The sequence below is a fragment of the Cololabis saira genome, chromosome 15, assembly GCF_033807715.1.
Source record: "Cololabis saira isolate AMF1-May2022 chromosome 15, fColSai1.1, whole genome shotgun sequence".
Classification (NCBI taxonomy): domain Eukaryota; kingdom Metazoa; phylum Chordata; class Actinopteri; order Beloniformes; family Belonidae; genus Cololabis; species Cololabis saira.
Window position 1 is genome coordinate 1,932,745 of NC_084601.1, and position 26,092 is coordinate 1,958,836.

General features: G+C 43.2%; 2 protein-coding genes across 2 annotated transcripts; one reads left to right on the top strand and one right to left on the bottom strand.

The window, feature by feature from the left end:
- The first annotated feature begins 4,337 nt into the window (after window positions 1-4,337).
- On the top strand, window positions 4,338-5,651 carry LOC133461027 (zymogen granule membrane protein 16-like). The gene is made up of 4 exons (XM_061741780.1): window positions 4,338-4,414; window positions 4,508-4,560; window positions 4,760-4,883; window positions 4,992-5,651. Exons 2-4 carry the CDS (start codon window positions 4,509-4,511, stop codon window positions 5,314-5,316), a joined length of 501 nt encoding a protein of 166 aa, XP_061597764.1. The 5' UTR covers window positions 4,338-4,414; window position 4,508; the 3' UTR covers window positions 5,317-5,651.
- Window positions 5,652-18,157: 12,506 nt separating this feature from the next.
- On the bottom strand, window positions 18,158-19,580 carry LOC133460994 (zymogen granule membrane protein 16-like). Its single transcript, XM_061741737.1, has 4 exons — window positions 19,467-19,580; window positions 19,321-19,373; window positions 18,994-19,117; window positions 18,158-18,884 (listed from the first exon to the last, which is right to left on the bottom strand). Exons 2-4 carry the CDS (start codon window positions 19,370-19,372, stop codon window positions 18,560-18,562), a joined length of 501 nt encoding a protein of 166 aa, XP_061597721.1. The 5' UTR covers window position 19,373; window positions 19,467-19,580; the 3' UTR covers window positions 18,158-18,559.
- Between the last annotated feature and the right edge of the window lie 6,512 nt (window positions 19,581-26,092).

The window sequence follows — 26,092 nt, forward strand, 5'->3', positions numbered from 1 at the left end:
AAGGCCCTTGACATGAGGCATGGCATCTTGACAGGCATTCAGAAAGTCTGAGAAGTTTCTGAGCGCCTCAGCATCCTTAGTTTGAATCCTTGGCCAATTGGAGAGCCTTTCTCTGAATGCTCTCTGAATGGCGAATTGATGAGCGAGGTAAACGCTGCTTTCCATTCAATGAACCGTATTGGATCACCGCCGCACCACGCACGCACGCACGCACGCACGCACGCACGCACGCACGCATACACACGCACACGCACATATATGCTGCTGTCCTCCCAGCTCTGCAGGCATCTTCCAGTGTCACTAGTGCTGATATGTATTTTTAATTTTTGGTATTGTCTTTTAAAGTGCATACAGTGTATACTGCGTGTGTTATTATTATTATTATTATTGATTACTGATTACGTTTTTATTGCAAAAGAAGAAGAGACTGTCAAACTCAGATCAAACAGTTTGTATTTTTTTTTTTTTAGAAATTCCTGTGCACAGGTTGATTTCTACATGATAAGTGTTGCTTCAGTGTCTTCCTACACCATGATAAGAAAACAAAACGCAGACTTTCCCACCTCTGACAGGTCGGCAAATACTGGATCAACACTTCTTTTTTTTTATGTTTTTGCATAACTTGTAAAAATACAAGAAAGTATATGGCAATGAAAGAAAATAGAAGAATCCTATTCAATCTAATCATGTTAATGATAGTAATAACAACAACATATGTTGCCTAAATCAATTGTATTCACTAATGCACATGCTATCATTCAGAAAAGTTAGGTAAATATGCTGTTTCAATATTCACCCAACACTTGACACTAACACATTTACACAACCTTGAGCCACGGCCACTCCTGACTTACGGGACCGAGGCTACACTTACATTGTTTCCACATGCTGTTATATTCATCATACAACTCAGCAGCAATAACATATTTTTAATTACTTTCTTTAAATTATTTTCAATACAAATAAAAACAATTATATGAAGTTTGCAAGAGAATAGTGGTGCAAAACTGCAAATGACCCTTTTCGGCAATGTACTGCGGGTTTGTCTTGATTGTAAGCATCATTTTACTGTAATATTATGCAAATGCATTGCAACGTACAGAGACTGGAAATATTGTTGATCCTCTACCAATTAAAGAGAAGTTGCTGCCAGTTTAGGATGTACCACAGAAAGTAAAATCTAAGTATATTTAGATAAGGAAGTCAAGGATATGTTGGGTGGTGAAAAGGGTCTGTGGTTTTACTTCCTTCACCAGTACTGAACAGTGGATTCTGTCATACAAGAATTCATAATGCATTTGTTTCCTGTTGTGGTCAGAGAGTGTTTGTTTTACAGATATAGTGGGGTTGTTTAATGCTCAGTCATTTCAAATTGGTGTTAAAGTTTGGTTTTCACTTCCAAGTTGAAGTTTAGGGTCTATAGAACAATTTGAGTCCGAGTGTCAAACACATAGATAAAAAATGGCCTCTAGGGGGCGCCGTAAAATATGTAAAATATTATCCAATTTTAACATATAAGGTATGTATGGATTCAGAATTAAAAGGAGCAACAGGTTTATCAAGCATTTGGAGACCAGATTAAATATCAATACACTTTTAGCTCAATATATTAAATGGACACAAGCAAAATTGTGCTTTTTTTGAAGAGTCTGTCTGGGAATGTCCTCAAAGTTGCTATGAAATATGATTTTTAAAGTTATTATAAATAAATGCTGTGTAATGACTCAACTGGATTTAAGATTGGTGTTCAGAATATCCCTATAGCACAAAGATAGCTAGTATACCCATACCCATATGGCTGCACATAGCCTACATGATATGTAGCACCCAAATTGCAGGCCTTTTGTTATTGTTGCACTTCTTAATTATTTTACTGTTTTCATCCATATAGATAATACTGTGATTTTTCAAAAATAAGGTTATGGTAGAGTTAGTGTTAGGGTTAAGGTTAGAGTCCTACTTCGACAAGGTCTTCTGCCCAACAGTTCAACGTGACTTGAAAAGATCAACACGAGTGGACATCGTCTGGGACCAGTATCGTGCTTTGACAATCAAAGGAGGAACAAGAGAAAAACGAGGATCAGGCACCCGACAACGCATCTCTGGCACTGCCAAAGTCCCAAGAGATTGGCAGGCATTTCTGGCAAATGGAGATAATAAGACAGAACTGTTTTCATTCCTGTCAACTGCGCTTGTAACAAATGGACAGTTCTCAGATGACAAAGATGTCTTCATAACAGCAGATGATTGCATCCACCATGTTGGAAACAGTCCTCCAATGGATCGCTGCAACCAAGAGGAAGCTGACTCTCGTGTCCTAGTGCATCTTCTCCATGCCCTCCAAACAGCATCAGTTGGGATGGTCTATACTGGAGACACAGATGTTGTTGTAATCCTTGCTGAGTAATTTCCATCATATCAAGACACTGAATGCAACTGCAGAAATCTGGATCTGCTTCAAAACTGGAAAGACATCAAGAATGATTTACCTGAAGGCTGTACTCCAGTGAATCAAATTAGGAAAATTATGTTGATCTTCTTCGAATGAGACTATTCTCACAGAAGACGAGGGATGTTGAAAGAATCCCCCCAACAATGGATGCTTTGGATCTACATCTCAAAAGGAGTGTCTTCCAAGCAAGCATCTGGACGACAGCCCACATGTAAGTATGCACCTGTATGGATTTGAGTATTGTACTATATAATCACAAAAAAATAGTCAATTTATTTATCTATTTTTCATTCATTTAAGTCAACAATGCCTGTCTACAACCCCACTGACCATGGGTGGAAAGAAGAGGACAGCAAACTTCTTCCCATTTGGACTACCGTACGCTACCACTTGCAAAAGACGTATTCCAACTAGATGTTAAGTGCGGTTGTACAAGTACTTATACAAGTCAACCTGCCAGTTCTCGGTGCAAGTGCATGAAGGCAAAGTTAAAGTGCACACGTCTGTGCAAGTGCACATGTCAGAACTTCTAAGACTGACATAGAATAAATCAAAGAAGTAAACCATAGTTATCATTGTAGAGTGAAGTTCTCAGAATAAATGTTAGCCCCATGGTCCTCTGTTCATTTTTCAATGCCAGAAAAACTATTGTTTCTCTTCTTATTGTTATTGATTTACTTTCTTCCAGATATAAAGTTCTTTAGTGGAAATTACTTGTGTATAAAATGATGGCGTGATGTCTTGATTGATGGATTGATGGATTGATTGATTCGTTGATTTATTGTTTGATTGATTCATTGATTCATTGATTCATTGATTCATTGATTCATTGAAAAAAGTTGGGACTCCTGATCCTATATCCATACATACAAAGATTATGGCTGTTACTACATAGAATAGAAGAGTGAGGAGCATTTCAATTTCAGTTTAATCGCCACACAGTATTGACTTAATGAAATCACATTAAAAAGTAAAATTCCTTAGCAACTGTGAGGATATTTTCAGACTTTATCTTTAAAAAAGCATAATTTCGCTTGTGTCTATTTAATATTTTGGGCTAAAAGTGTGTTTATTTTGTATTGGGTCGCAAAATGCTTAGTATACAAGTTTCTCCTTTTAATTCTGAATCCATACATACCTCATATGTTAAATTTGGTTAATCTAATCAAAAGTTGTAGCAGTTTACATATTTTGCGGCGCCCCCTAGAGGCCATTTTTTATCTGTGTGTTTGACACTCGGACTCAAATTGTTCTATAGACCCTAAACTTCAACTTAGAAGTGAAAACTAAACTTTAACACCAATTTGAAATGACTGAGAAGAATTACATATGCATCCAACCCCACTAATAGTGAATACAAGGGATTGCACACATAACAACACAGATTGTAAGTAAAAAAAAAAAGAAACTCCAAACCCAACTGAAGATGCAAACTTTAGAGAGTTTCAAAGGTCTAAGTTAGCAATGTTCACTGCCTGCTAAAACAAGGGCTGCCTACGTTGAAAAATATAAAAAAGAGTTAAAAACATTTTCCAGTGTGATTTTTATTAAATAACTTGCACTTTGTTGATTCTGTTTATAATAATGACATCTTTACAGGTCATTGTTGTCACAACTTTGACCAGAATTTGGTTAACATGACCCAAAACATGGTCATAACGAGCAGCAGTATCATGTACATGATTATCCTGCAGAACTTCCTTGATTAAAAGATTACTGGCATCTTTGCTTCGAAAAATAAAAGTATGCATGCACACTTTGACAGGTGACAAGTACCTCCCACAGGTGACATCCTATTGTCTTTTTGCAACCGTAACAAGTTTAAAGGAATGACCAATGAAACCGTTTTCTGAAAAGAACACTTTACTATAAATATACAAGCACAGTTACACACTGACTGAGCCTTCGTCCACTCATGTCTGCTCTCTTCTGACTGTCTTCAGAACCCAACTAATCTGACAGGTAAGAATCTAATTATTTTCCTTCTTGTACAGTATGTGAGATTCACACCAAATATACTGACTACAATAATCATACCGGGATTTCTTTTCACAGAATGCTTTTCGTTGCATTTCTTGCACTCCTGGCAGTTTGTGCTGCATCTGAGGGTGAGTGTCTCTGTGCAGATGTGATCACAATCCACCAAAATGGCTTCAAAAGGAGCGATTGTGGATCTTAAGTTTGTGTTTGACTTACAGATGTGTGTCATAAAATAAAAATCGATCAGAAAGTTTAATCCTTTTGCAGTTGAAAAGATTTACTGGTGTTAGCTCAGTGTTGAGGCGTCTACGTGCTTTCCTCTTGCAGTCGGGCCTCAATACTCATTCTCCCCACCGGTGGGGTCAGGAAGTGGCAGCCCATACACCGTCACTGGAGAGGGAAGGATCACTGCCATAAGAGTATGGGAAAACTACAATAGCTACATCCGAGGGTAAATAAAAAAAACATTCAATACTGAGTAATGGCTATTTCCACTTAAAACTCGACAAGACGGAACGTTTTCTAATTCATATTTTGCTTTCTGTCCTCCTTTCAACAGCATCCAGTTCCGATACGGCTTTGTCTGGTCTCCCGTTGGTGGTTACATTTATGGAACTGCCAAAGAAATAGAGTTGTATGAAGGTGAAGCCATCGTGCAGGTGTCTGGGAAGTGCGGTCACTATCTGGATTCTGTGGTCTTCACCACCAACCAGGGCCGCTCCCTGTACGCGGGCCAGCCTTATGGTCACTCCTTCAACATGTACCCTGAACACAGAGGGGCAGAACTGGTCTTCATCAGCGGTCGGGTGCATGGAGCCATCACCTCCATTGGGACTCACTGGGCTGTTCTTAATCCATCCTTCAACAGCACAGCTGGACACTAAAGAGCAGGGATCTGGCTTTAAATGAGAAAGCCACTTTACTATATATTCACAAAATGATCATTTACATTGTTTGGAGGCATTTTCATGAGTAGCTGAAATGATAAACAATGAGTTGTGTTGAGTTGTGTTGACTGCATTGTCCCTGTCAATTAAATAAATAAATACAACTACAATGAGTTCTGTTGGTCTCTTAAAAATCATTGCACTATTAACTTGAACAATTTAAATTAACGTTTCCTGATAACTTAATTAATGCAATTACATTTAATTTGCTTGTATCTATTTCTATTATTTGTAATCCTGGTTCTCTTGTTTATTTATCAGTTGTTTTTTGTTCCTTTTGACCATTATTTTGATGAGGTATGATGAGGCCAATAAATTGTAAAATGATTTTGCTCTTTTAGTTCTTGCAAAATTAGCAACATATTAAGAACAAAATAAAATGAAAGATTTTTACTCAGATTTTGATTTTTTGTATTTATTAATGAGCACGGGGGTGTTCTCTTCCAGAGATGTGAAGATTTCGGAAATTGTCTGTTGCTAATTTATTAAATCATCTGAACTTTAATTTAAGAGAAACAAGTGGAGGTGACGATTTTCTGTGTTCAATGGCCATCTTCTTTGTTTTTATAAAATGTCAACAATGCAAGAATTTAATATTTACATCACATTCAAGAGTTTTGAAGGAACAATCTGTTCATCTCAGCTGGATTATTCGAGCGTGGTGTTTCCATGTTCACTACCATCATATTTTTCCAGCATATGTTTATTGTGTTTTTGTCTCATTTATGGGGAAATGCAGTGACTCGGATATTAGCAAGAAATTTCCTGGTTTGAATCTTGGCAGGAGTCCGTGTGTGAGGATAGTGCGTGTTCTCCTCCTACTGTGTGGGTTTTCTCTGGTTACTACGGCTGTGTGTGTGACAATGTGGTTGCTTGTCTATATCTGGTCTATATAGACAAGTGCAGCACCTGCCCAGGGTGTACCCCTGCTTTTCTCCTGAAGACAGCTTGGATAGGCTCCAGCAGATCCCTGTGACTTCATGAATGAGAATAAGTGGTAAAGATAATGGAAAGAGGACTTACATTTATTTCTGTGTTGCACTGTAATACACGGCTCACCTGTCCAGGATATACCACACGGATCAGTGAGAACAGTGATCAGGCTCACAGACCCAAACAAATTCATACATGCATAGAAAATAGATGGAGTTGTTAAAAAGAACTTAGAAATATGATTTTTAGTTTTGTTGTATTTTTAAAAACTCATTAACCTCTGAGAATCTTTTTTTTACTACATTAATGCCCCATTTGACTACACTGGCAGCTATACATATATACATGTATATATATATATATATATATATATATATATATATATATATATATATATATATATATATATATATATATATATATACAGTATATACTATAGGACAGGGGTTCTTAACCTTTCTGACCTTGGGGCCCAATTTTTTCAGTACAGAGTGGCCCGGGGCCCATTTAAATATTAACACTTTATAGCAGGGGTATTCAACTTTAAGAGGTCCATTTAGAGAAAATTTACTCAAGCGAAGGTCCAGAACATCATAATATATATATATATATATATATATATATATATATATATATATATATATATATATATATATATATATATATATATATATATATATATATATATAAACATACATTCATGTAGCCTCATAGTTGTATCAACATCTGCATCTGACTGTTATATTAAAAAAGTACATATTTGCCCATTAACATGTGTAACTTCAATTACACATATTTTTTTCTCTTAAAAATAAAATAGATTTTATTTTATTTTCCAAATGCTATCTTATTTTATTTCTTTACCAGCAGTTTGAATTTCCCCTTTTCTTTGTTAATTGTCTCAACACATTTTTATAATAAATGAATATAAACACATCTTAACAATTGAACAGTTTTGCAGTTTTTATTTCTTCCCCTTAATCTTATGTCCCCACTTTCTGTCGTTCAGTGAGAGAACTGAGCTCTAATTTCTCCTGACAGGACTTTAAATCTGGTCTGGATGGTGTCAGAATCTCATGCACATGTGAAGGTGCTCATTGGTGAGCCCGAGCGGCACCGACCTCCCCGGCCGCGGGGACGCGTCAGGATAAATGATCATGCCGCGCTCGCTCGCTCTGGGCGCAGACCCAAGTAATCGATCCCTGATCCTGGCGGATCTAGATCTAAACCTACTCTGTGCAAAATGAAGGATTTTCTCTACAAATACACACCATTTCTCTTACTATTACACGTACAGCTAGCTGAAGGTCTTCTTCTCCTCGTTTGGTCGGGAGTTGCTTTGCAGTCCCGCGGCCCTCGCGGCCCACACTTACAAAACTGATTTTCTTTCACGGCCCACTAGATGGCGCTCGCGGCCCAAGTGTGGGCCGCGGCCCTATGGTTAAGAATCACTGCTATAGGAGATAGCAGGCAGGGGGTAAACCCTGGACAGGTCACCAGTCTACCCATCTATCTCAATTCAATTCAATTCAATTCAATTCAATTCAATTCAATTCAATTCAATTCAATTCAATTCAATTCAATTCAATTCAATTCGAATACTTCATAAATCCCCAAAGGGAAATTGATTTTCCAGAACAGCCCAGCCCAGAGAGAACAAAAAAAGGATAAGAGGAGGAAGGGTGGGGGGGGGGGCTCACAACCTGTGCACAAAGAGCAACATACCCAGATAACAATATACAGGAGGCAGCAAAGGTGTTGAGTAGCGGAAGGAGTGTGTTTTACAAATTTGTGCATGTGTGCATGTTTGTGTAAGTAGTAAGTCTGTGAACTCTTTTTTATAAACTGTTTATTTCACCCATAGTTTCACCCAGAGTTCTTGATAGCGATGGAGTTGGTGTAAGTTCTGGTTAGGTTCCACAGTTACCATGGTGACAGAGGAGGGGGTGTAAGGTTTAATCAACATCAAATCCAGCTCTTAACAAAGAAAAACACCAAAGACTGTTGGAAATGATTTTTAAATGCGCTCCTGCAAGAGGGGAAGCAAAGTCAGAGATTCAGAGCAACGGAGGCTCTCTTGTGAATGCTGCTGATCAGTGCTTCGGTGGTTCTTCTTTGCATCAGCTTTTTATTGAGAAGTCAAACAGGAAATGACCATATAAAGAACGATGGGAGGACATCGGGGTTAAAAGGTCACACATTGTGTGTGGGAATAAACAGACATCTTTAGAACTGATCAGGAGCTTAAAGTTTTTAAAAGAACACAAAAGGTCAAGGGGTCAAATGGGGCCCCTTCTGGACAAACGAGAACTCTACAGGAGGTCTTGAACAGATGCGGGAACTCTGTGAGGTTTTGAACAGATGCGTCCAGGCTTAACCTTTAGTTAACCCCACAATTCCCTCCTGTTGTTCTTATGAAACTTTCAGCTAATATCCGTCCATCAGGCTTAGGATATGAGCATCATACTATAAGTTCAACATATGCGAAATATCAAGAGGGAAGCTTATAACATACTTAATTCAAATTTGTTAATGCAACCATTAGTAAAAATGAAACAGTTTACATTCCGGTGCCATCATAGACATCCTCGTCATTAATTCTGTTGGGGTAGTCACATTCTTCAGTTTGGGTTTGTTGGAGTTGTTGGTAATGGATTTCAGAATACTGGACTAATGAAGTTTGGATGGACCTTTGGACCATTGCACGGAGACACGGAATGATACAGGCAGTGAAAACACAGAACAGTACCAGAACAGTGATGAACGGAATCATAATTTTAGTCATTATGTCAGTCCAGTGGCCTGAGGTCAGCCAGGACCAAAAGGTGGTACCTGCTGAGCGTCTGTCTTCTGACACGACTTTGGCCAACTGACGTAATTCGGCTATAGCTGTGGTAATATTACCTTCGGTACCGGTTTCATCAGGGATGAATGTACAGCAGTGTTCCCCAATCATTGCACAGACTCCACCATCCTTAGCAGTTATCAAATCTAACACAGTTCTATCTTGGAGCTCCATTTCTCTAATGGCAGCCATTTCAGTTGCCACTCCTCCTAAGGCTTTAAGAGTGGAGTTAATGAACAGACCCATGCGATAATTTATAGTCTCTATCCTTAACATAGTCTTTGTGACTCCCAACTGGGGAAGGGCTGACAGAACTATCTTTTGGCTTGTCGACCAGAGTTTATGGTCGTCAGGGACATCTCTACCCCAGACTGAGTCATGGGGGAGGATACCTGTGGCACGTTTAGTACGTGCAGGGGTATGATGTCCACGAAACACAAATGGACAATTGGACCAATCTTACCATCGTGCATCTACCTACCCATCCCGGTGGGAGGAGTAGATAGATTGAGTTGCCACACATCCAAGAGATATCATCTTGTGGGTCAGTCCCAACTGCATCAGGAGCTGCATAGTACTCAGTTCAAGTGGCATTTGTGGGCAAAAATGTTTGATCAAATTTGGTAGGGTCAGCCGTGTTCCGGCCGTAAGTGGCTAGATTAATGGAGCACTTAGAGAGTGGGACTTCTCCTACGAGTGTGGGTTTCCCAAAATCTATTTTGTTGCTATAACAAACTGCTTTAAGGTGTTGTGGGAATGGTATTTCCTGTATCATGATTGGGGAAGACCAATCGTATGATAGGAGATGGCTAAACCCACGGCCTTTATTAGCTGGGGTCGTGCTGTTGAATCCTTTAATGTAATTTAGTAAATAGCCTGGGCTGTACCTGGATTTCAATATATCAGGGTAGTACGAACCATTGCGTGGGTCTATGGGAATGGGGTGTACTGGTGGACTACCTGCTGATAAAGGCATTCGGCTACACACATAGCAGTTAGACATGTTTTGTTCCTTGGCTATAAACCCAGCAAAATTGTCCACATGTTCATTTCAAACCGAGTCTTGGGTTGTTTGACTTCATGCCACTTGCGGATTGGCATGGCTGCTACTGATCTCTTCTCTCGGGGCTCCTCTTCATTCTGTTCCACCAGGAGCCAGATTCTGGTCAAGAGGACCACAATGGCCATGATGATGAGTGGAACTCTCATGATGGCAGTGCAAGGAGGCACGACCCGTGGCTGGTGAGTAGACGTCAGATGTGTTCTTCGGCGGACAAGTGTTTTGATACCGTCCGACTTCCGGCCTACTCAGGGTCTGGAAAGTTTTTTACTAGGTTGCACTGTGACTGGTGAACCCACGTAGATCGTTCAGCAATCTTTACTGCTGTCGGGGTCGCGATCTGGACAACGAAAGGGCCGTCCCAACGGGGTGATGACCACGTTTTTCGTTTCACCACTCGAACCAGGATCTGGTCACCTGGTTTCAGCAATTCCTGTGTAGAAGGGAGAGGAGAAAGTGGAAGCTTACAGGAACTTTGAACATCTTTTTCAGCAAACAATTTACTCATCCACATCGAGAGTGGATCTGCCTCTTCCGTTTTCTCTTGCCATGGTTCTCCCTCCCATAGAGGGAGTTGGAACGGGCGACCATGCACTACCTCAAAGGGTGTGAGGCCTGATGGGTTTGGGACGATTCTCATGTACATTTTGACTAATGGCAGGCATTCAGGCCATGGTTTTCCAGTTTCTTCCATGGTTTTCCTGAGCCTTAGCTTAACATTGCCATTAGTTTGTTCCACTAGGCCTGCACTTTGTGGGTGATAGGCACAGTGGTTCTTTAGATGGATACCTAGATGTTTAGCCATGTTTTGGACTACAGTGTTCACAAAGTGTGCACCATTATCACTCCAAATTAATCTTGGAATGCCATGTTCTGGAATTATGTGTTTGCAAATGGCTTTAGCTACTGTGAGTGCGTCAGCTGTTTTGGCCGGGACTATTTCAACCCATTTGGATAAGGAGTGAATTAACACTAGGCAATACTTGTATTGCCCACTTAACGACAGCTCAATGAAATCCATATGGATAACTTCAAATGGATAGGCCCCTTGGGGACACTGACCTCTTTTAGGTCTCATATTGCCTTGCGTGTTGTGCCTGCAACATGTTAGGCAGCTCCTACAAAAAATTTTAAAGTAGGTATTTAGACCTGGTGATGTATGGAATATTTCATGTACCATACTCTGCATCCCTCCTGTTGAGACATGGGATTTCCCATGGCTCAATTTAGCCACCAGGGGGAGCAGATTTTTTGGGAGTACTGGTTTGTTTTGCACTACATAGAGGCCTTCTATAGTTACAGTAGCACCTTCATTTAGCCAAATGTCTTTCTCTCTTTGCGGAGCATTGTTTTGCATGTCAATTAAAATTTGGGTTGGAATGGTGTCCATTTGTCTGCTGGTCATGATGTCAGTTGTGGTTTTTTGAGCTGCTGCTTTGGCCGCTTCATCTGCTTTGGCGTTTCCTTTTTTACTGATTTGAGGAGTTCTTTCAATAAGGCTGCATGTTCCACTGGTTTCCCTGTGGATATCTTCATTCCTCGCCGGTTCCATTGGGCGGAGAATACATGGAGAACCGAGTGTGCATATTGGCTGTCTGTGAATATTGTGACTATTTCTCCTTCAAACAGTTGACAGGCTTTTGTCAAGGCTTGGATTTCTGCAGATTGAGCTGATTGGTTGGACGGCAGTATTTCAGCATGCAGAACTTCGTCATCCATGACTACTGCATAACCGACTTGGTTCTTTCCTTCAGGTCATTTTGAGGCTGATCCATCTACATAGACATATGTGCTGTCTGGGATGGGTGTGTCTAGTAGGTCAGGTCTTGGTTTGCAACAGCTGTCTGTTCTTTCCACACAGTGGTGAGGGTCGCCGTCTTCTTCTGTGGGGAGAAGTGTGGCTGGATTCAGAGTGTTGCATCTCTGCAACATCCGGTGTGGTTGGGATAGCAGTGTTGCAGTAATTGACAGGAGACATGAACGACATTTTAGTGCTGGTGATTAGCATATCAACAGCATGTGGCACTTTTAGGGTTAGGGGGTGAAACAACACCAGTTCAGCTGAGGCCTGGATGGCCAATGCAGCTGCGCACACTGCTCTAACACAAGAAGGCAGTGCAGCTGCTACTGGGTCCAACCTTTTGGAGTAGAACGCTACTGGCCTTAGTTTGTCCCCAAATGTCTGTAGTAGCACTGAGGTCATGAATGTACCTTTACAGTCTACTGTCTGGATGAATGCCTTGTTGTAGTTTGGTAGGGCCAGGACTCCAGAGTTCAGGATCACAGTCTTCACCTCCTCAAATGCTTGGGTGCCTTCTGGGGTCCATGGAATGGGGTCTTTCATTGACATTTCCACGGTGTAGATGAGATCCAACAGTGGTTGTGTGAGCTCTGCAAAGTTTGGGATCCAGCTTCTGCAATAATTGGTTAATCCTAGGAATGCCATCATCTGCTTTTTGTTAGTGGGTTTTGGGCAATTTCTGATGGCTTCCCTCCTGTTCTCGGTCAGGCTCTTTCCTGCTTAAGAGACATTGTGTCCAAGGAAAACCACTTCCTTCTGGCAGAATTGGAGCTTCTTTAATGAGGCTTTGTTTCCAGTTTCCTCTAGGTGTTTTAGCAGAGCAATTGTTTCTTCTTTGCATTCTTCTTCTGTTGGACTGGCTATTAGAATGTCATCTACATACACCAGAATCTGAGTCATTGGTGAGTGTTGATGTGTACACAGACATGCCATTATCTCCTGAGAAAAGATTGTTGGGCTATCACAAAAACCTTGAAGAAGAGGGGGTATATGTGTACTTGTGGCCTTCAAATGTGAAGCCGAACCAGTGGCGGGCCTGTCGGTTCAGCGGGATGGAGAAGAAGGCGTTGCTGAGGTCTACCATGGTAAAATACTCTTGTTGGGGTTTTAGCTCGTTCAGCAACGTGTATGGGTCTGGTACACAGGGGGCCCTTGACTGGACAGCAGTGTTGACATGTCTGAGGTCATGGACTAGTCTCCATGTTCCAGTTTCAGCCTTATTGACCGGAAAGATGGGGGTATTACACTTGCATGTGGGATCTTCAACTAGAACACCTGCTTTCACCATGTCTTCAATTACTGGTCTTATTCCTTCAATTGCATCTAGTTTTAATGGATATTGTTTTAGTCTGGGTCTATGAGAGGTCTTAGGTGTGATGACTACTTCCTTGGCTGTAGTCATCAGTCGTACATCGGTCTTTGATGCTGACCACAAGGTGGCTGGGACACCAGGGAAATCTTCTGCAGTGTGGCAGATGAGGTTCTGATGTCATTCTGTCAAATGGATCTTCATCTGTGCCACGGTGGTCCAGCTGAGGGCTGTTCTCTTTACTAGGCCATATTCTCTGGACTCATATTCAGCGGTTTTTGGTCCAGTTTGTGTCCACTTCTTTTCTGGCATACTCTTAAACGTGAATGCTATTGGGCCTAGGTCTTTCCAGCGTCTCCCTGTTTTTTTGGAGAGGGAGATGTGTGGTGTGGTGTTTGACCAGAAACACCATAGGGTTCTTGCTTTGGTGGGCATACTGACTGTAACCCATGCATCTCCACCGGTGGTGGTGAACAGGTGGTTAATTGTGAGTGTTTGGGGGCCCAAGTGTTCAAACTTGTGGTCGTACTGCTCGTCTCCAGGTCCAACTCTCATGGTGACGTGGAGAGGCCACTTGGTTTGATGTTCACCTTTTACTGCACTGATTTTGTCTTCCAAGGCGGTTACTACTGAACCAGGACCCCCAGGTATGGGTCCAAGGTGTAGAACTTTTTTGGTTTTCCGGTCCCCTGGATCACATGGATGTTGGTCTCGTCACCTGGATCATCAGTGGCTTTCCTAGCTTCTATCCCATCGTCGGTCAGGATTAGACTGATCTTTAATTTCAATAGGAGATCTCTCCCTAGAAGGTTCACTGGACAGTGTGGACTTAGCACAAACTCAGTTGTACTAACATCTCCGTCTTCGCCTTCGAAATCAATTGGTTTGGACCAGTAAACAGGTGTGGCCCCCCGCGGCCAGAGCCGCCTTAACCTAATGATAGGCCCTGGGGCTAAGAGGTTTTGTAGGCCCCCCAGCCCCTCGACTTACATAGTCTTATTATAAAAAAAAATCATATTTTGATTAACGTATCACTTGAGTATAAACACAAAATACACTTTTTTATAACAACCACACACAGCAAACCAAGATGTGTGAAAGTTTACATATAATATAATTAACACACAGTAAAGCTGTATTTTTGGGATCACTTCCACTTTTTATCAGAACTGTAAAATACAGACTGCTGCTGAACTGACAGCTGGACTGGACACAGAAATAATGTTGAACTAAACCTGCATAGTAAGGTCTGTGATGCAAATAAAGTTCCATGTTCAGGTTTAACCATAGACTGTAAAGAACCATATAACATATATATTTAACAACATATATATTAACATATAGCAGCGCCCCCCCCTCTGGCCTCGGGAACCAATCACATGCACCTGCACACACACATGCACACTCCCCTTCAGCACCATGGATAGCAACATGGCTTAATGCCAGCCAGGTATAGATGAAACATTATGGAAGATTTTGAGTATAATGACAAACATCTAAGCAAATACGGTATGCATTTCACTGCACAACCACAACAATTTGAAACCTGCACCAGCTAGCAATTAATACAGCACTTTCCTACCTTTTTAGAAGTGCTTCCGCCTGGTTGAAGAAAAGGCCTTGATAATGTCCTTAAAATACAAATCACGCAGGATGTCATGCTCAATCAGTGTGAGATGACTGACTCGAGTCTATTTTTCACCAAGCCCAGTTTGGAGAAGTTACTGAGTTTGCGTTTGAAATGAGAAAAATCTTCTCTGCTGCTTATATTGGCGTTCCGATGCCGATATGTAAGCATCTTTTTTTCTATTTTGACGGGACTCCGGTCCCATTTTCACCCAGTAGGCGCGCACATTCATGTTAACGCTGTTTCCCCAGCGGCCCGGGTCGCTGTTATAAGGGTCATCTGACTCAGGCCGTGCCTGGTCTGCAGCCTGGTACTCTCTCTGGGGTTCGTGTGACTCGGGACCCCCCTCTTCCTCTCCTCCACTGCGGGCGGGAGACCGCTCCTCTCCCGCTACATCCATCGGTGCGGCCGGCGCCTTCTCCGCTTCCTCCGTTGCGGGTTGAGTTTCCCCCGGTTGGTCCATCACCAGCAACAGGTTTAAAAAAATCCTGTTAGCTTCGGAATGCTTTTAAGCAACTCTTTTTCACGAATCTCTTTTTCTACAGTCTATTTTATTTTCTGGGCTCCGCTTTTACACTTCTTCCCCGACATTTTGCAACTGTCAATCAATCATAGCGGGACGCACCCCAACACACTCTGATTGGTCACCCATGGCCTAAGGCCCGCCCACAGGCTGCGGGGCCCACGTGGGTCACTCGTAATTTGGATCAATCAGCAGCCCGTAACGTGCGTATAGAGTGATTGACAGGAAACCTGACAAGTTACAAAACAATATGACTTTTTCAGCTCATCATGACCCCAAAATGATAGGCCCCTGAAATTGGCGGGCCCCTGGGCTTCAGCCCAGGTAAGCCCGTGCATTAAGGCGGCCTTGCCCGCGGCGACTACTGTGATCAGCTTCTTTCCTGGCTCTACTCCTGGAGCTTTATCTTTCAGAACTGATTTGTCGGCACCGGAGTCACACAAAAACCTTATGACTTTTCTTGAGGGGCCTAATTTTAGGGTGTAATATGGCTTCTTTGGATCTGATGAGTATAGAGAGCACAATTGGGTCAAGTCGAGGATGTCAACAGGGGTGTCGTTGTCATCATCCCCTTTTTTCTCCACTGTATTTTTTTGGCGTCATTCTTGGTGGTCACCGTGATGTGGGTTATGTGGTGGTGGACGCTTCTCTCTGGGAGGCTCAGGGCAGTCTCTAGCGTAGTGGCCTAGTCGGTGGCAGTTGTAGCATTTGCCATTAAAACGTCTTGGTCTTCTTGAGCGTCCTTCTCCGGGGCAATCAACTACAGGGGGATCACACTTCTCAGCCTCCCCGGGAAAGTCTACGCCAGGGTACTGGAGAGAAGAATACGGCCGATAGTTGAACCTCGGATTCAGGAGGAACAATGCGGTTTTTGTCCCGGTCGTGGAACACTGGACCAGCTCTATACCCTCCGCAGGGTGCTCGAGGGTTCATGGGAATTTGCCCAACCAGTCTACATGTGTTTTGTGGATCTGGAGAAGGCATTTGACCGTGTCCCTTGTGCCATTCTGTGGGGGGTGCTCGTTGAGTATGGAGCGGGGCCGTCATCACCCTCCACGCCACTGATTGGTCGGAGGGCGGGGCCGTCAGACGTTTGAATCAGGAAGCGGGAGTCAGCGCGAGAGCGACCCATGGCTTGCAGCGATTTTATTATAAAGCGAAAAACGTCTGTTTGGTGATCCAACTCTGAGGTGCAGATGTTCATAAACCTGGTGGCTGACGAGAGAATTAAAAAAGGGATGTAGACGGGCTGTTTTACTCTCAGCCGCTCGCGGCTCCAGCTGATTTCTCATCAGCGCCGACATGAACAAAGCAGTTGCGCAATCGAGTACGTCACAGCAGCTTCTCCCCAACCTGCCCACTTCTCACCTGGCTGTGGAAAAACAAACGGGGACAAAACGGGTAGAGGCGTGACGAGCCGAGTCGGGCTCAGTAAGTACTAGTGCAAAAGGGCCATTAGAGATGAGTTTCCTCCGCAGGGTGGCTGGACGCTCCCTTAGAGATAGGGTGAGGAGTTCAGTCACCCGGGAGGAGCTCGGAGTCGAGCCGCTGCTCCTTCACATTGAGAGGAGTCAGCTGAGGTGGCTTGGGCATCTGTACCGGATGCCTCCTGGACGCCTCCCTAGGGAGGTGTTCCAGGCATGTCCCACCGGGAGGAGACCCCGGGGAAGACCCAGGACATGCTGGAGAGACTATGTCTCTCGGCTGGCCTGGGAATGTCTCGGACTCCCCTTGGAAGAGCTGGAAGAAGTGTCTGGGTTGAAGGAAGTCTGGGCATCCCCGTTGAGGCTGCTGCCCCCGCGACCCAGGAACAGATAAGCGGAAGAAGATGGATGGATGGATTCACACACAAAATCCAGCGATTCATCTTTAAAGCCAACCGCATAGGCTGCCCCTGAATTTGTCACAAGAGACTGTGAGTGCAAGTGTCCCAAACCAGCTTCAAATGAGCATTCATCAGCTTGAGGGATCTGATCTAGATCCATCTTATTTTAGCATCAGCCACTGTGGATCAGATTTCCTCAGACACATTTTGAAGCACAGTCTGAACATGGTCTCCAAACTATATTCTTTTGGATTTTCAACCTTGCCAACTTAAGGACACCTTGTTCCTCTGAATGTAAACTTGATTAAAAAGGTGATTGGTAGATTTCAGTCACACAACTCACACAGTGATGAATTCAAGCAATGATCATAAAAACAAATACTTGACTTCTGCCATCAAGTTTCAGCAATGGTCCATCCATCCTTTCATGATCTATTCCAGCTTTCCTACTGAGGATCATGGGAATCTTTAGGAGCCTATCCCAGCTGTCTTCTGTGAAAAGCCGGGGTCCGCCCTGGACAGGTCACCAGTCCATCACAGGGCCACATATAGACAAACAATCACACTCTCACACTCACTCCGATGGGCAACTTATGATCCTCAATTAAGGGGGTCCTATCCAACCAGTCACTGTGCTGCCTCATAAATGATACAAACATACATGTACACACACACTAACACTGGACAATTTTCATCACGGTGAACACAGAAAGACACTGAAAATCGTCACCTCCACTTGTTTCTCTTCAATGAAATTTCATATGATTTAATGAATTGGCAACTAAGAATTTCAGAAATCTTTACGTCTCTGGAAGAGAACACCCCCGTGCTCATTAATAAACACAACAGTCCAAATCTGAGCAAGAATCTTTCCCTTTATTTTGTTTTTAATATGTTGCTAATTTTGCAAGAAGAAGAGCAAAATCATTTTACAATTTATTGGCCTCTTCATGACATGAAAATAACAGAATGATCAAAAGGAACAAAAAAACAATTGATAAATAAACAACAGAACCAAAATTACAAATAATAGAAATAGATACAAGCAAATTAAATGTAATTGCATGAATTAAGTTATCAGGAAATGTTAATTTGAATTGTTCAAGTTAATAGTGCAACTTTAGATTTTTAAGAGACAAACACAACTCATTGTTTATTATTTCAGCTGCTCATGAAAATGCCCCCAAACAATCTAAATGATCATTTTGTGAATATATAGTAAAGTGGCTTTCTCATTTAAAGCCAGATCCCTGCTCTTTAGTGTCCAGCTGTGCTGTTGAAGGATGGATTAACAACAGCCCAGTGAGTCCCAATGGAGGTGATGGCTCCATGCACCCGACCGCTGATGAAGACCAGTTCTGCGTCTCTGTGTTCAGGGTACATGTTGAAGGAGTGACCATAAGGCTGGCCCGCGTACAGGGAGCGGCCCTGGTTGGTAGTGAAGACCACAGACTCCAGATAGTGACGGTACTTCCCAGACACCTGCACGATGGCTTCACCTTCATACAACTCTATTTCTTTGGCAGTTCCATAAGTGTAACCACCAACGGGAGACCAGACGAAGCCGTAGCGGAACTGGAAGCTGTTGAAAGGAGGACAGAAAGCAAAATATGAATTAGAAAACGTTCTGTCTTGTCGAGTTTTAAGTGGAAATATCCATGACTCAGTATTGATTGTTTTTTTTTATTTACCCTCGGATGTTGCTATTGTAGGATTCCCATACTCTTATGGCAGTGATCCTTCCCTCTCCAGTGACGGTGTATGGGCTGCCACTTCCTGACCCCAGCGGTGGGGAGAATGAGTATTGAGGCCCAACTGCAAGAGGAAAGCACGTAGACGCCTCAACACTGAGCTAACACCAGTACATCTTTTCAACTGCAAAAGGATTAAACTTTCTGATCGTTTAATTTTTATTTTATGACACACGTCTGTAAGTCAAACACAAACTTAAGATCCACAATCGCTCCTTTTGAAGCCATTTTGGTGGATTGTGATCACATCTGCACAGAGACACTCACCCTCAGATGCAGCACAAACTGCCAGGAGTGCAAGAAATGCAACGAAAAGCATTCTGTGAAAAGAAATCCCGGTATGATTATTGTAGTCAGTATATTTGGTGTGAATCTCACATACTGTACAAGAAGGAAAATAATTAGATTCTTACCTGTCAGATTAGTTGGGTTCTGAAGACAGTCAGAAGAGAGCAGACATGAGTGGATGGAGGCTCAGTCAGTGTGTAACTGTGCTTGTATATTTATACTGTATTTATAGTAAAGTGTACTTTAAAAAAACCGGTAGAAACCGGTTTCATTGGTCATTCCTTTAAACGTGTTACGGTTGCAAAAAGACAAAGGGATGTCACCTGTGGGAGGTACTTTCTGTCAAAGTGTGCATGCATACTTTATTTTTCGAAGCAAAGATGCCAGTAATCTTTTAATCAAGGAAGTTCTGCAGGATGATCATGTACATGATACTGCTGCTCGTTATGGCCATGTCTCCGTCATGTTAACCAAATTCTGGTCAAAGTTGTGACAATAGTGACCTGTAAAGATGTCATTATAAATAAACAGAATTAACAAAGTGCAAGTTATTTAATTAAAATACCACTGGAACCTTTTTTTTAACTCTTTTTTTAGTCAATGATTAAACCAAAATCCAGAAAACTGAGCACCCTTATTTCTTCACCAGGAATGAAACAGTTGGAGTCCCTCATCATATCGGTATGATTAACTGATCATCAGTAAGTGGACCACCTCTAGACAAACGGCAGTGTTGACAGTGTCGTCACAGCAGCTTCTCCCAAACCTGCCCACTTCTCACCTGGCTGTGGAAAAACAAACGGGGACAAAACGGGTAGAGGCGGGTAGAGGCGTGACGAGCCGAGTCGGGCTCAGTAATGCCATGTTCTGGAATTATGTGTTTGCAAATGGCTTTAGCTACTAGGGATGCAAATTATCGATTATTTCCTTAATTGACAGTTGATAACCTTATCGAACGATCATCGATTATTTGATAAGCGGCGTTTTTCCCCCATCTGAGATACAAAATCCGAGATTTTTTTTGCTTATATAAAATACAAAGGACATTTTAATGTATTCCTTAATCAAATATTTATTTGATACAAAAGTAACAAAAAGACATTTTTGTACCACAAGGAATATAATATAAAGTGCACTTCAAGGCTATTAGTAGTAGCAGCAGCCATAATAGTGTCATTTGTGTCAAGCAAATTTTAAGTTCTAGTTACGTTTTAAGTTAGAGTTTTGGCAGTGTTCAAAATAAAATGATGAGACCTGCTGTATTGGAGCACATTTTCTTTTAGTTAAAAGTGTAGCGGGGACAGATGTTTAGAGAAACCTATGTATGTACCGGGTGAAGGCTGATTTATGGTTCCGCGTTACAACAACGCAGAGCCTACGCCGTAGGCTACGGCGGCGGCTCTGCGTCGATTTAAGGCGGAACCATAATTCAGGCTTTAGGGGAGCATATCGGAGAACAACCAGAAGAATATAGAGTGGATTAAAAAAAAAGGTTAAGCACTGACCTACATGTGTCTCCCGTCTGGGCCATTGCAGACTCATTGCCTGAACATGATATTACTAAAACCGTCTCTTTCTTCTAACTTTATGTGCGCGCCGCGGCGTGTTGTGTCGCATTAAATGTGGTCCGGGCGTAATACCAGCTGGTGAAATTAAACGAAAAAAATAAATAAATAAATAGATTAATTGTAATCGTTAATTTTAATCGGGTAATTTCATAACGGCAATTAATCAAAAATCGATTGATTGTTAACATCCCTATTAGCTACTGTGAGTGCGTCAGCTGTTTTGGCCGGGACTATTTCAACCCATTTGGATAAGGAGTCAATTAACACTAGGCAATACTTGTATTGCCCACTTCTGGACAGCTCAATGAAATACATATGGATAACTTCAAATGGATAGGCCCCTTGGGGACACTGACCTCTTTTAGGTCTCATATTGCCTTGCGTTGTGCCTGCAACATGTTAGGCAGCTCCTACAAAAAATTTTAAAGTAGGTATTTAGACCTGGTGATGTATGGAATATTTCATGTACCATACTCTGCATCCCTCCTGTTGAGACATGGGATTTCCCATGGCTCAATTCAGCCAGTAGGGGGAGCAGATTTTTTGGGAGTACTGGTTTGTTTTGCACTACATAGAGGCCTTCTATAGTTACAGTAGCACCTTCATTTAGCCAAATGTCTTTCTCTCTTTGCGGAGCATTGTTTTGCATGTCAATTAAAATTTGGGTTGGAATGGTGTCCATTTGTGTGCTGGTCATGATGTCAGTTGTGGTTTTTTGAGCTGCGGCTTTGGCCGCTTCATCTGCTTTGGCGTTTCCTTTGGTGATTCTGTCGATTCCTTTGGTGTGAGCCCTGCATTTGCATACTGCTTTTTCTTTGGGGAGCAGTACTGATTTGAGGAGTTCTTTCAATAAGGCTGCATGTTCCACTGGTTTCCCTGTGGATACCTTCATTCCTCGCCGGTTCCATTGGGCGGAGAATACATGGAGAACCGAGTGTGCATATTGGCTGTCTGTGAATATTGTGACTATTTCTCCTTCAAACAGTTGACAGGCTTTTGTCAAGGCTTGGATTTCTGCAGATTGAGCTGATTGGTTGGACGGCAGTATTTCAGCATGCAGAACTTCGTGACTACTGCATAACCGACTTGGTTCTTTCCTTCAGGTCAGTTTGAGGCTGATCCATCTACATAGACATATGTGCTGTCTGGGATGGGCGTGTCTAGTAGGTCAGGTCTTGGTTTGCAACAGCTGTCTGTTCTTTCCACACAGTGATGAGGGTCGCCGTCTTCTTCTGTGGGGAGAAGTGTGGCTGGATTCAGAGTGTTGCATCTCTGCAACATCAGGTGTGGTTGGGATAGCAGTGTTGCAGTAATTGACAGGCGACATGAACGACATTTTAGTGCTGGTGATTAGCATATCAACAGCATGTGGCACTTTTAGGGTTAGGGGGTGAAACAACACCAGTTCAGCTGAGGCCTGGATGGCCAATGCAGCTGCGCACACTGCTCTAACACAAGAAGGCAGTGCAGCTGCTACTGGGTCCAACCTTTTGGAGTAGAATGTCTGTAGTAGCACTGAGGTCATGAATGTACCTTTACAGTCTACTGTCTGGATGAATGCCTTGTTGTAGTTTGGTAGGGCCAGGACTCCAGAGTTCAGGATCACAGTCTTCACCTCCTCAAATGCTTGGGTGCCTTCTGGGGTCCATGGAATGGGGTCTTTCATTGACATTTCCACGGTGTAGATGAGATCCAACAGTGGTTGTGTGAGCTCTGCAAAGTTTGGGATCCAGCTTCTGCAATAATTGGTTAATCCTAGGAATGCCATCATCTGCTTTTTGTTAGTGGGTTTTGGGCAATTTCTGATGGCTTCCCTCCTGTTTTCGGTCAGGCTCTTTCCTGCTTGAGAGACATTGTGTCCAAGGAAAACCACTTCCTTCTGGCAGAATTGGAGCTTCTTTAATGAGGCTTTGTTTCCAGTTTCCTCTAGGTGTTTTAGCAGAGCAATTGTTTCTTCTTTGCATTCTTCTTCTGTTGGACTGGCTATTAGAATGTCATCTACATACACCAGAATCTGAGTCATTGGTGAGTGTTGATGTGTACTCAGACATGCCATTATCTCCTGAGAAAAGATTGTTGGGCTATCACAAAAACCTTGAAGAAGAGGGGGTACATGTGTACTTGTGGCCTTCAAATGTGAAGCCGAACCAGTGGCGGGCCTTTCGGTTCAGCGGGATGGAGAAGAAGGCGTTGCTGAGGTCTACCATGGTAAAATACTCTTGTTGGGGTTTTAGCTCGTTCAGCAACGTGTATGGGTCTGATACACAGGGGGCCCTTGACTGGACAGCAGTGTTGACATGTCTGAGGTCTCCATGTTCCAGTTTCAGCCTTATTGACCGGAAAGATGGGGGTATTACACTCGCATGTGGGATCTTCAACTAGAACACCTGCTTTCACCATGTCTTCAATTACTGGTCTTATTCCTTCAATTGCATCTGGTTTTAATGGATATTGTTTTAGTCTGGTTCTATGAGAGGTCTTAGGTGTGATGACTACTTCCTTGGCTGTAGTCATCAGTCCTACATCGGTCTTTGATGCTGACCACAAGGTGGCTGGGACACCAGGGAAATCTTCTGCAGTGTGGCAGATGAGGTTCTGATGTCATTCTGTCAAATGGATCTTCGTCTGTGCCACGGTGGTCCAGCTGAGGGCTGTTCTCTTTACTAGGCCATATTCTCTGGACTCATATTCAGCGGTTTTTGGTCCAGTTTGTGTCCACTTCTTTTCTGACATACTCTTAAACGTGAATGCTATTGGGCCTAGGTCTTTCCAGCGTCTCCCTGTTTTTTTGGAGAGGGAGATGTGTGGTGTGGTGTTTGACCAGAAACACCATAGGGTTCTTCTTGCTTTGGTGGGCATACTGACTGTAACCCATGCATCTCCACCGGTGGTGGTGAACAGGTGGTTAATTGTGAGTGTTTGGGGGCCCAAGTGTTCAAACTTGTGGTCGTACTGCTCGTCTCCAGGTCCAACTCTCATGGTGACGTGGAGAGGCCACTTGGTTTGATGTTCAACTTTTACTGCACTGATTTTGTCTTCCAAGGCGGTTACTACTGAACCGGGACCCCCAGGTATGGGGTCCAAGGTGTAGAACTTTTTTGGTTTTCCGGTCCCTTGGATCACATGGATGTTGGTCTCGTCACCTGGATCATCAGTGGCTTTCCTAGCTTCTATCCCATCGTCGGTCAGGATTAGACTGATCTTTAATTTCAATAGGAGATCTCTCCCTAGAAGGTTCACTGGACAGTGTGGACTTAGCACAAACTCAGTTGTACTAACATCTCCGTCTTCGCCTTCGAAATCAATTGGTTTGGACCATGTCAGTAAACAGGTGTGGCCCCCCGCGGCGACTACTGTGATCAGCTTCTTTCCTGGCTCTACTCCTGGAGCTTTATCTTTCAGAACTGATTTGTCGGCACCGGAGTCACACAAAAACCTTATGACTTTTCTTGAGGGGCCTAATTTTAGGGTGTAATATGGCTTCTTTGGATCTGATGAGTATAGAGAGCACAATTGGGTCAAGTCAAGGATGTCAACAGGGATAGCCCTTTTGCACTAGTCCCACCTCAGCTCGGTTCTACCCGCCACGGCCCCGTCTTGCGCTTTTGCACTAGGGGCTGAGACGGGTAGAGCCGCTCCAAGCCGATACTTTTTCTGTAACCATTCTGGCGAGGTTCTAACCGGGCTGAGCAGGGACTATTTCTGACGTCACTACCCTCCGCGCCACTGATTGGTCGGGGGGCGGGGGCGTCATCACCCTCCACGCCACTGATTGGTCGGGGGGCGGGGCCGTCAGACGTTTGAATCAGGAAGCGGGAGTCAGCGCGAGAGCGACCCATGGCTCGCGGCGATTTTATTATAAAGCGCAAAACGTCTGTTTGGTGATCCAACTCTGAGGTGCAGATGTTCATAAACCTGGTGGCTGACGAGAGAATTAAAAAAGGGATGTAGACGGGCTGTTTTACACTCAGCCGCTCGCGGCTCCAGCTGATTTCTCATCAGCGCCGACATGAACAAAGCAGTTGCGCAATCGAGTACGTCACAGCAGCTTCTCCCCAACCTGCCCACTTCTCACCTGGCTGTGGAAAAACAAACGGGGACAAAACGGGTAGAGGCGGGTAGAGGCGTGACGAGCCGAGTCGGGCTCAGTAAGTACTAGTGCAAAAGGGCCATTAGAGATGAGTTTCCTCCGCAGGGTGGCTGGACGCTCCCTTAGAGATAGGGTGAGGAGTTCAGTCACCCGGGAGGAGCTCGGAGTCGAGCCGCTGCTCCTTCACATTGAGAGGAGTCAGCTGAGGTGGCTTGGGCATCTGTACCGGATGCCTCCTGGACGCCTCCCTAGGGAGGTGTTCCAGGCATGTCCCACCGGGAGGAGACCCCGGGGAAGACCCAGGACATGCTGGAGAGACTATGTCTGTCGGCTGGCCTGGGAATGTCTCGGACTCCCCTTGGAAGAGCTGGAGGAAGTGTCTGGGTTGAAGGAAGTCTGGGCATCCCTGTTGAGGCCGCTGCCCCCGCGACCCGGGAACGGATAAGCGGAAGAAGATGGATGGATGGATTCACACACAAAATCCAGCGATTCATCTTTAAAGCCAACCGCATAGGCTGTTCCTGAATCTGTCACAAGAGACTGTGAGTGCAAGTGTCCCAAACCAGCTTCAAATGAGCATTCATCAGCTTGAGGGATCTGATCTAGATCCATCTTATTTTATTTTTATTTATTTATTTATTTATTTATTTTTTTTTTACCTTGTCTGCACACATATTATTGATTGATACCATGACGGTAGAAACCAAAAGTGTATATATGTGCATTATTACTATATTTAATATATATACATATATATACGCACACATATGCGTACACATACATAAATATACACATACAAACCCAGTGTTTTTTTTTTTTTTGTTTTTTTTTTGAGGGGGAGGGGGGGGGTGACGACATCCACTGCCAATCCAGGAAGCAGGAACACACGGAGACACACATCAAGCACTGGAAATCTGCAACAAAAAAAAACCACACACAAAGCACGAAACCGGCACGGAGCCAACCAAAACAATAACAGCAATCGACCTAAATCTTGAGATCTGATCGCAGTCTGAGCTAAGCTATCGCTATCGCTACCTAAACCCAAAAACTAGAGAGCCAGCATGCAGGTAAACAAGCCAGTGTGTATGTC